This window comes from Pan troglodytes, chromosome 1 (assembly GCF_028858775.2).
Source record: "Pan troglodytes isolate AG18354 chromosome 1, NHGRI_mPanTro3-v2.0_pri, whole genome shotgun sequence".
NCBI classification, from domain to species: Eukaryota; Metazoa; Chordata; class Mammalia; order Primates; family Hominidae; genus Pan; species Pan troglodytes.
In genome coordinates this window covers 34,490,621-34,501,984 of record NC_072398.2, presented here as the reverse complement: position 1 = coordinate 34,501,984, position 11,364 = coordinate 34,490,621, and the positions used below count along the sequence as shown (strand labels likewise).

The window sequence follows — 11,364 nt, the reverse complement described above, 5'->3', positions numbered from 1 at the left end:
CTATTTCCTAAGATGTGGCTGAGAAGGAGGTAGGCCACTTCACCCTTTGTACCATAGGCTGAAATATACAAGTGAAAAAGTGTTTTTAAAAAATATGTAATAGCTAACATATATGGAAAGCTTACTGTTTCTAAGGCCTTAGGAAGTCACCATCATTATTATCCTCATTTTACAAACAAGGGAAACAAGGCATAGAGCAGCTAAATAACTTGCCCAAAGTCATACATCCGTAAGTGCCTGAGCTAGAAGAATCCGGTTTTTTTTTTTTTTAAATCTTTAATTTCCGTTTTCACGTATTTTCTTGTTGCTTCCAAAAGGAAAGGAGTGCGTAGCTCTGTTGCCTGTACATCGTCCACAGCCCCTAGGTCGGAGCGGGGTCCCCTGGGCCGCCCGGGGTCCACATGCAGCCCCTGGGGGGCCGGCGCGGGGTGAGGTCCGGGGGCCGCGTTATTGCTGAGGTCTGGCCGGTTGGGGCCGCCGCTAGGCGAGCTGGCTGGGCAGCTCCTGGGAGATGAAGCGACGCAGGCCCTCCAGGTACTGGCTGTAGAGCTCGATGTCGTTGTGCCCGGCGCCCTCCACCCACAGTGGCTCCACCGCCTTGGGGCAGCGCTCGTAGAGCGCCAGCCCGTGCGAGAAGTCGATCACCTCGTCCTCCGTGCCGTGGATGATGAGCACGGGCGACGTGATCTTGGACACCTTCTCGATGTTAGGGAAGGCGTTGAAGCAGTAGGTCTTCTTGGTGTCGGGGAAGGCGACGCGCATGCCCGAGGTGAGCGGCGAGTGCAGCACCACCACGGCACACTCGTAGCGCGAGGCCAGGTCCACGGTGGGCACCGTGCCGATGCTCTGCCCGTACAGGATGATGCTGTCCGGGCTGGTGCCCTACCTGGCGGCGCCGGAGCAGGGTCAGCCGCGGCCTCCGACGCGCGCGCACCCTTCCCGCCAGCGGGCGTCCCCGGGCCCAGCTCCGGATGCCACCCTCCAGTCTCCCCACTCAGCCAAGTCAGTGGGTCAGGCCCAGGCTCCACACCAGTCCCGAGGGCCACCCCCAGCCCTCAACACCGCGGCGGTGGGCGAAGCCAGCGGCCCCCCGTTCCCTGGCGCTGCCGTTCACTGGCGTTTCCTAGCTAGGATCTGCAGGGATCCCGCCTACGGAGTGGCCCTGGGGCGGAGGTAGGGGAGGCCCTGGCGCCTCTCCTCCTCCTGATCACCCCTAGGTGCACACTGGGAACTGTGTGCCCCCCACATCCTGAATGCTTCACGCCTTCCTGCCCGGGTTAGAAAGCCGTTCCTGGTGCACTGGCCAGGACAGCGGACACTCTTCCTCCCTGCAGCCCTTGCCCACCCCCTTGGCCATGAGGAATTCAGGCAGCTGTGTCCCCAAATGTCTCCACCCAATTTTGGACTCTCGGAGTCCCCACGCCCAATGAGATGCCAGTGCAACCCACGTCAGCATCGAGGGTTGTGGCTGCGGAGGTGGCACCCCCTCCCACCAGCACCTTCCCTTGGGAGTGGACAAGTTCTCGGCCACCTCAGTATCACCAGCTCCCACCCAGGGCCACCCCCACCCCCAGGTCACTGGTGTGCGGCCCCTGACCCAGCTGATCCAGCACCAGTTACAAGGCCTCCTCGTGCCCAGTCCCAACCACGCGGGACCCACCTGCCACCCTGCCCATGCTGGGACCTCACAACTCTCCTCCCACACGCTCCAGGCTCTGATCCCAGGCAGATGCCCTCTTGCAAGGCAGGAACATGGGCAGGTGTGCGTCCCCTCTGCCTGGCATTCGGACTCCACCAGCAGGGCTGTCCCCCTCCCTGGCCTGGAATCCCAGCCTCCTGGCAGCACTCCACAGCTCGCCACTCACCCATGCCCCAAAGGATGCTGCCTGGCTTGTGCCTGTGGCCCCAGCTCTGCCTCAGCCTCCCTGGCCTGTTCCCTGGCAGCCATGGTCAGTAGTGTGCTGAGCCAGCCCAGCCCTGTCATCTGCTACAGGCAGGAGCCCCCAGCTGCCACCTGGATGTCACCACTCAAACGAACAGGACATATCCCCAGTGGAGGCCCTGGGCACGCTCTGGCCTCCGCCTCACAGCTCTGGGCCTAGGTTCCTGCAGGACAAAGTGGCAGCAGGACAGATGGCTGAGCAGACAGAGCTCAGAGCTGGCCATGGCGGGTGTGACTCTGCCAGTGGCCCAGGCAGTAGAGACAGGAGGGGCCGAGGAAGTCGCATGAAGTGGTTGGTGTCAGCGCCCCACACTGCTGGGAGGCCCCCAGAGCCAGGGTGGTGCCAGGGGACCAGCTCCCAGGCCCACAGCAGGGACTGCCTGCAATATCACCAAGGCAACGAGGACCCCACCTCCCCAGGGCCTCTGACTTCTCAGAGCTATGCCTGGTCCCTGCGGGAGCAGGTCAGACCAGTGGGCTGGGCAGGGCCAGGACGAGACAGCCCCAGTGGATGGCGAGCAGGAAAGGTCACCAGAGGCCCAGCCGGGTCTCCTCGTCCAAAGCAGCACTGGCCCGGGTGGTGCTCAAACACCGGTGAAGGGCCCAGGCAAGCGCAGGGCTGGGGACCTGGATGACTAGGAGGGCTGGATCTGGAATGGAGGCTGGCCCAGACCTCGGATGTGTGCTGGGGGTCTGCACCTGACCCTGCAGGCCCTGCCCCGGGATGGCCAAGCTCCGCAGCCACAGGGCCTCATGGGCCAGGCCTCGGGACCTGGATGCAGCAGCCTTGCCTCACTTGGCCCCAAGTGCTGCCTCGGCCGATGGGGCCCCAGCCACACGTGCACAGACCCCCAGACACCACCCACTCCCTCCCGCCGGGTGGCATCCACGCCCCTGTGACAAGCTCAGCCCCTTCCCGTCCTCAGGCCAGGGGTTCCCAGGGAGCCTGGCTCCACAGGCCAGGGTGTGGAAGGACCGCCTGGCCACACCTCAGCCATGTGGAGGCTGCACCTGCACACCCAAGCTCGCCTGTCCGGCCCTCTGGCCCTGTGCATCCACTGTGGCTCCCCTCCTGCAGGGCCGCCCACCTTCCTCCCAGGGAAGCCTGCCCCCCCGGCCCCCGGCCTGGTCCCCTCTTGGGTGTGCCCAGGCTGAGCTGCCCCCAGGGTTGCCCTCACCTGGTGCGCAGGGCCTGCCAGGCGGCGTCGATGTCGGCATAGAGGTTCCTCTCGGAAGGCCTGCCCGAGCTGGCACCGTAGCCGGAGTAGTCGTAGGAGATGTTGCAATGGAGGCGGGAGCCCAGGCCAATGTAGAAGCTGCTCATCTGGCCCGGGTCCACGGCGTTGCCGTGCGAGAAGAGGACCGTGTACCTGGCACCAGTCACGCCGCGAACATACATGCAGGAGACGCGGTTGCTGCGGGCGCTCTTGGTGGGGAAGACCTCAATGGTGTCCAGCTCGCGCTGGCTGTACTGGAAGTCGGCGCGCTCCGTCAGGTGCAGCTTCCAGCGCCCGGGTGCGCCCGAGGAGGCCCGCAGGGTCCCCAAGGGGGCGGCCCCGGCCCCACCAGGCCCCGGCTCGGGCTCAGGCACCAGGGAATAGGTGGCCTCCGGCGGCAGGAAGGCGAGCTTGGCAGCGATGCGGCCGGGGCAGGGCGGGCAGCAGAAGAGGCAGCAGAGCTCACTCAGCGACAGCCCGTTCATGGCGGGCGCCGCCCGGGCCAGGCCTCCACCGGGGCCCCCGCCAACAACGCCGCCCGGCCTGGCCCAGCAGGGGAGGGGTGGGGGTGCTCCGAGTCGCGGGCAGGGGGGAGGGCGCCCCCCCAGCTACCGCCCCAGACGGCAGCCCCGTTAGGAGGCCAGGGCCCAGCCCCATCGCGGTCCAAGCCGAGCCCCAGGGAGCCTCGCAACCACAGGTCTCCATGTCATGCCGTGGGAAGCCCACCCCGGCCCGGGCCCCAGGGCCGCACTCCATGGCTCCCGGCCGCCTGCCCGTGCGTCCATCGGTCCCTCCGCGCCCCGGCCGGCCTCCTGCATCGCCACCGCCGCAGCTCCCCCCGAAGAATCCGCTTTGAATCTCTAAGGTTGTACTGTATATGTCTTTCCTGGTCAGTGTCTGTCTGGAGCATGACTTTACCACCTTTTGCAGTGATTCTAGTACTAATACGGCATTCACTCTTCATTCATGCATGCATTCATTATTAAAAAATGATAACTGCTTGGAAGGAGATGGGCTACCTGTGCTGTGAGTAACTATGATGGGAAACTATGGCCGGGTCAGGGATCTCAGAAAAGTTTCCCAGAGGAAGAGGGACAAAGTGTGAGTGGTAATTAACCATGTGAAGAGGGAAGGAGGAGCATATGCAGAATATCTTGTCATGCATTTTCTTTGTTTATAGGACCTATTTCACCTGAAAACCTTATGGCAAAATATTATTTTTTTCTTAGCTTTTATTTTTGGTTCGGGGGTACATATGCAGGTTTGTTATATAGGTATACTCATGTCATGGGGGATTTTTGTACAGATTATTTTGTTGCCCAGGTACTAAGCCTAATACTCAATAGTTATTTTTTCTTCTGCTCTTCCTCCTCCAACTCTCCACCCTCAAGGAGGCCTCAGTGTCTATTGTTCCCTTCTTTGTGTTCATTTGGTTTTCTGTTCTTGCATTAGTTTGCTAAGGATAATGGCCTCTAATTCCATCCATGTTCCTGCAAAAAACCATGATCTCATTCTTTTTTACGGCTGCATAGTATTCCATGGTATATGTGTACTACATTTTGTTTATCCAATCTGTCATTGATGGGCATTTAGATTGATTGCATGTCTTTGCTATTGTGAACAGTGCTGCAATGAACATTTGTGTGTGCATTTTTTTTTTTTTTTTTTTTTTTTTTTGGTAGATACGGGATTTTGCCATGTTGCCCAGGCTGGTCTTGAACTCCTGAGCTCAAGTTATCCACCTGCCTTGGCCTCCCATGTGCCTGGCCATGCGTGTGTCTTTATGGCTGAATGATTTATATTCCTCTGGGTATATACCCAGGCGCTGGGTTGAATGGTAGTTCTGTTTTTAGCTCTTTGAGGAATTGCCATACTGCTTTCCACAATGGTTGAACTAATTTACACTCCCACCAAAAGTGTATAAGTGTTCCCTTCTCAACTTGGCCAGCATCTGTTATTTTTTAACTTTTTAATCATAGCCATTCTGACTGGTGTGAGATGGTATTTCATTGTGGTTTTAATTTGCATTTCTCTAATGATCAGTGATATTGAGCTTTTTTTCATATGCTTGTTAGCCACTTTTTTTTTTTTTTTTTTTTTTTTTTTTTTAGAAAAGTGTCTGTTCATGTCCTTTGCCTACTTTTTAATGGGGTTGTTGTTTTTCTCTTGTAAATTTAAGTTCCTTATAGATGCTGGATATTAGACCTTTATCAGATGCATAGTTTGTAAATATTTTCTCCCATTCTTTAGGTTGTCTTTTTACTCTGTTGAGTTTCTTTTGCTGTGCAGAAGCTCTTCAGTTTAATTAGATCTCATTTGTCAATTTTTGCTTTTGTTGTGATTGTTCTTAGTGTCTTTGTCATGAAATCTTTGCCCATTCCTGTGTCCAGGATGGTATTGCCTAGGTTGTCTTCTGTGGTTTTTATAGTTTGTGGTTTTACATTTAAGTCTTTAATCCATCTTGAATTAATTTTTGTATATGGTGTAAGGAAGGGGTCCAGTTTCATTCTTCTGCATATGGCTAGCCAGCTATCTCATCATTTATTGAATAGGGAATCCTTTCCCCATTGTTTGTTTTTGTCAGCTTTGTCAAAGATCAGATGGTTGTAGGTGTGCGGCTTATTTCTGGGCTCTCTATTGTGTTCCATTGGTCTATGTGTCTGTGTTTGTACCAGTACCATGCTGTTTTGGTTACTGCAGCCCTGTAGTATAGTTTGAAGTAGGGTAACATGATGCTGTCAGCTTTGTTCTTTTTGCTTAGGCTTGTCTTGGCTATTTGGGCTTATTTTTGGTTCCATATCAATTTTAAAATAGTTTTTTCTAGTTCTGTGAACAATGTCTTTGGTAGTTTGATAGGAATAGCATTGAATGTGCAAATTGCTTTGGGCAGTATGGCCATTTCAATGACACTGATTCTTCATATTCATGAGCATGGGATGTTTTTCCATTTGTGTCATCTCTGATTTCTTTGAGCAGTGTTTTCTAATTCTTTCTTTTTTTGAGATGGAGTTTCGCTCTTTGTTGCCCAGGCTGGAGTGCAGTGGTGTGATCTCGGCTCACTGCAACCTCTGCCTCCCAAGTTCAAGTGATTCTCCTGTCTCAGCCTCCTGAGTAGCTGGGATTACAGGCATCTGCCACCACACCCAGCTAATCTTTGTATTTTTAGTAGAGATGGGGTTTCACCATGTTGGCCAGGCTGGTCTTGAACTCCTGACCTTAGGTGATCTGCCCACCTCAGCCTCCCAAAGTGCTGGGATTACAGGCGTGAGCCACTGAGCCCAGCCTTCTAATTCTTATTGTACAGATCTTTCACCTCCCTGGTTAGCTGTATTTCTAGGTGATTTATTCATATTGTGGCAATCGTGAATGAGATTGCATTTTTGACTTGGATCTTGGCTTGGCTGTTGTTGGTGTATAGGAATGCTAGTGATTTTTGTATATTGATTTTCGTATCATGAGAGTTGGCTGAAGTTGTTTATCAACTGAAGGAGCTTTTGGGCCAAGACTATGGGGTTTTCTAGATGTAGGATCACATTGTCTGCAAACGGGTAGTTTGACTTCCTCTCTTCCTATTTGGATGCCTTTTATTTCTTCCTCTTGCCTGGTTGCTCTGGCCAGGACTTCCAATAGTATGTTGAATAGGAGTAGTGGAAGAGGGCCTCCTTGCCAGTTTTCAAGGGGGGAATGCTTTCAGCTTTTGCCCATTCAGTATGATGTTGGCTGTGGGTTTGTCATAGATGGCTCTTATTATTTTGAGGTATGTTCCTTCAATACCTAATTTATTGAGAGTTTTTAACGTGAAGGGATGTTGAATTTTTAATGAAAGCTTTTCTGCATGAGATAATCATGTCATTTTTGTCTTTAGTTATGCTTATGTGATGAATCATATTTATTGATTTGCGTATGTTGAACCAACCGTAAATCCTGGCGACGAAGCCTACTTGATTATGGTGGATTAGCTTTTTGATCTGTTGCTGGACTTGGTTTGCAAGTATATTTTTGAGGAATTTTGCATCGTTGATCAAGTATATTGGCTTGAAGTTTTCTTTTTTTGTTGGGTCTCTGCCAGGTTTTGGTATCAGGATGATGCTGGCCTCATAGAAGGAGTTGAGGAGGCGTCCCTCCTCCTTAATTTTTTTGGAAACCAGGGGTGCAGACAAAGTACCCTGTACACCCAACAGTAATCCCACAGGAGAAGGCAGAGGCCCCAGGCCATTTAATCAGCAGCAAGGTGATTATGTGATATGTCTTTTCACAGTTGAGTTAGATGTACTCCACCAGTTATGATGGGAATCAATTTAAATATACTTTCTTGATCCCAGAAATTCAAGTATGTGGACAGGATGTTACACATGGCAGGATAATTGTTACAGCGCAACTAACGTGTTTCAAATGGACAAAAAATTAGTATAATTTACAGTATCTTAAGATAAATTTCCTTTGAATGGGAGCTTCCTTTCCAGTCCTTTGAGGTCTACAAGACATATCTAGAAAATTTACTACTGTGGAAGATGAAGACTGTTTAAATAGAATGGGGGGGCAGGAAGGGGAAGGGCCTATGGTTTTTCTTTTTGATTATCTGCTGTAACCCTGTCCTTCAGGCAGCTGAAGGAGTGTCACATTTTCTTTAGACATCATTAGGTACCAAAGCTCTTGTAGGACAACTTTGATGCTACATGAATTCTGCCATTTTGCTAGCACTGATATGGCTCTTTGGTCCACCACTCCATTAGAACTATTAACCCTATTTATATTAATTTTTGTTACAAATCTTACAAAGGCAGGGTGCTTCTGGGCATTTAGGATACATTCTATTTTAAGGCTGTATACTTGATTTTCATAAATCATTCTTGGAGGCCCAATTATCATCCCTGTCCATCTTGTCCCAGGTCTTCATCATCTTCTAAACCCCAGCTAACTGTGCCATCTCCTACCCTTTTCTGGCCTTCTTTGAGTTCTTCCATCAGTTGGAAACTTCGAGAGACTTTTACTCCTGATCCTGTGGTGACTGCCATCTTGCATCACTGTTGCCCCATGTTTTGTATAATGAAAAAACTGAGCAATAGAAAGCAGGTAGTGATATAAGAAGTCAACACCGAGAAATAAGAAAAACAGAAAGCAAAGGGAAACTAAGCAGGACAGTATATACTTCAGAATCAATTATTGGTTGCCACCTTTCAGAGGATGGAGAAGGATAGGTATTATACTTTGTTATCTTTTGAAATGTGGTCTTGAAACTTGATTTTTAGGGGTGGTTAGATAGATTCATTAATTTCTGAGACTTTGTTTCCTTTTACTATGGTAAGACCAACAGTCTGGTTATTCTTTTCAGTTTATTTACAAATGTTGGAGTAATAAAGAAGGCAGAACAAAATGAGCTGGGCTTTGGAAGAATGGAAAGAAGGCCTGCCTACAAGAGCTCTTCAGAAAATTCAAGAGCTTGAAGGACAGCTTGACAAACTGAAGAAGGAAAAGCAGCAAAGGCAGTTTCAGCTTGACAGTCTGGAGGCTGCGCTGCAGAAGCAAAAACAGAAGGTACCCCTGAAGCTCTGGTATTTGTAGCTGTTCACTCATTATTGACAAAGAAGTGCTGGTATTTAAAACTGTTCACTCATTTTTGGATTAATTATTTCATCTTCTTTACATTTAGAGAAAAATGATTTTGCTATCTTCAGGTGGTAATTCCTCTCCCCTCCCCCACCCCTGCCCCAGGCCCCAATCCCCTTCTTTTTTTTTTGAGTCATTTTTATTTTAATTGCTTTTAATTTTCCCCATTTCTGTCCTCATTTCTGCTTACCTGCTAATATTTAGGGCTATTGAGTTCCATTTCAACTTCCATGTGGGACCATGAATTGGGGATTGCTTTTGCACTGCATAGCAGCAAGGCAAAAGGTGTCTGCTCCTAATCTGGGGACAGTATTAGAGCATTTTGCAGTTAAATGGTTGTGGCTTTCTTAGACTGGGCTTTTTACCTTGGTATTCCTCAACTTTTTCAGGTCTAGAAAATGAAAACTAAACAGTACTTTTTAAAAATTACCTCTCTATTAGCCAACTAAATAGTGATACAGTCATTGCTTCTAAAAGGATTTTGCTTGTGGGAGAATTTTCTGGTTTCTAACAATAACTGGTTTTAGCAGCCAAACTTGAAAATGAATTGTTAAGGGAGATTTATAGGATTTATTTCCTATTTTTTAATTTTTGAAAGGATAGTAAAGACTCCCTTTCTAGGATGGGTGTGTCTGGCCAAAGATGATATACTACATGACTTCAAAGAAGTTTCCTATCTATTGGCTTCCAAGTGTGATCACCTAAAATTTCTGTGTTCATATGGCTTATTGCAGCTGTATCTCAGGAATTTAGTAGTCAATGTTAGACTCAGGTTTACCAATAATACTTGCTAAATTCACAAAATAAGGGAGTTATTGTCTTCTGAACAATTCTCATTAGGTTGAAAATGAAAAAACCGAGGGTACAAACCTGAAAAGGGAGAATCAAAGATTGATGGAAATATGTGAAAGTCTGGAGAAAACTAAGCAGAAGATTTCTCATGAACTTCAAGTAAAGGAGTCACAAGTGAATTTCCAGGAAGGACAACTGAATTCAGGCAAAAAACAAATAGAAAAACTGGAACAGGAACTTAAAAGGTAATATTTTGGGATGGTATTTATAGGGATGATGTTTGTATGTATTAATCAGATGCGTTTGTCTTTTCCTTTAACAATATAATTATTATACTTTGCAATTTTTTTTCCCGGTAGAATAAGTAATGATTCGGTCTCTGTACCGTAACTTGAAAGAGTGGAAGATTAAAAACAAACAAACAGTGATTTGGTTTTATCATTGCATAGCTCAGTACGATATAAATTTATCAAATGTTTGCTGCATTACTCATGTATTCATTCAGTATATGTTTATTAAGCTGTACCATGATTCAGACACTGTTGGTCACTGGGTAATACGATAATAAATAGTACTATCATACTATCAAATTGATAGTATGATAATACTGGTTACATAGCATTATTTGATAGTATGATAGTACTTGTTAAAATAAAACTATCGACAGTTGTTACCGAAAAGATGGAAATTAGTTGAAGCATACTGATGGCTCGTGTTTTCTCTGGGTGGAAAAGCTGCTGTAGAGAATGAGAGGGAGAACTAGGGAATTATAAAAGGATGGAATAGCATGGAGGGCCCAGTTGAGATTGGAGACAGAATATAAGCAGGCCCAATCTGCAAGGTTGTGTGATAATTTAAAAAATGTTTCCTTTTGGCTGGGATAGGTGGCTCATGCCTGTAATCCCAGCACTTTAGGAGGCCGAGGCAAGTGGATTACCTGAGGTCAGGAGTTTGAGACCAGCATGGCCAACATGGTGAAACCCCCTCTCTACTAAAAATACAAAAATTAGCGAGGTGTAGTGGCGGGCACCTCTAATCTCAGCTACTCAGGAGGCTGAGGCAGGAGAATCGCTTGAACCTGGGAGGCGGAAGTTGCAGTGAGCCGAGTTCGTGCCATATCCTTATAGCACATTTGGTTTTAAAATATTCTTCTTATCTAGTAGACTACAAAAACTACTGAATATGGTTTTAAAATGTACACTGCTAACTTCCAAATGCATTGCAGAAACTTATTTTTTCCATCAGTTGCCACTGATTAGGTTTCTGGAAGGTCTCCAACAAGTGAGGTTGAACCGTTTGGAATGTTTGTTAAAACTGTGGAGATTGGCAATCTCATATAGTTCAACCTAGTAGAAAATGCTTTTAGCTTTGTAGTGCTTTTTTGGTGATGGTGTTTGTGTTTTTCTTCTTAGGGGGAAGAAGAAAAAATGGTTTATGAAAATAATAGGGTATATTTTGTTTAAGTAATAAATAACTTTGTTTAAAATGAAAGGATAGGGAAAAGAGAATAAGATACGAATTTAAAGTGGAAAAGAAACACTGGTTTTGCAAGATTCTTCAAAATTCACCTCGAATCAGCAGATTTGTGACATCTTTGCTAATCTGTAGACCTGCAATGTCCAATATGGTAGTCACTGGCTACATGTGGCAGTTATGATGTACTTTATATGTGGCTGGTGCAAATTGAGATGAGCTGTAGTGTATGATGGATGCCAAATTCTGAAAATTTAGTATGAAAAAATGTAAAATATTTTATTAGTAACTTTCCTATTAATTACAAGTTGAAATGAGAGTATCTTGAAAATA

The 11,364-nt window shown here is 47.9% G+C and overlaps 1 protein-coding gene and 2 pseudogenes across 2 annotated transcripts in view; 1 reads left to right on the top strand and 2 right to left on the bottom strand.

The window, feature by feature from the left end:
- The window catches only part of CENPF (centromere protein F), a 61,128-nt gene that overhangs the window by 2,039 nt on the left and 47,725 nt on the right, over positions 1-11,364 (top strand). For both annotated transcript variants that reach the window (XM_054658796.2, XM_001171564.6), the window contains exons 2-3: positions 8,492-8,694; positions 9,607-9,803. In XM_054658796.2, coding sequence (XP_054514771.1) covers positions 8,533-8,694; positions 9,607-9,803 — 359 coding nt within the window. In that variant the 5' untranslated portion in view covers positions 8,492-8,532. The remainder of the gene's footprint in view (positions 1-8,491; positions 8,695-9,606; positions 9,804-11,364) is intronic.
- LOC104004715 (alpha/beta hydrolase domain-containing protein 17A-like) lies at positions 393-3,705 on the bottom strand (annotated as a pseudogene).
- On the bottom strand, positions 7,735-8,174 carry LOC129143114 (ubiquitin-conjugating enzyme E2 variant 1-like; annotated as a pseudogene).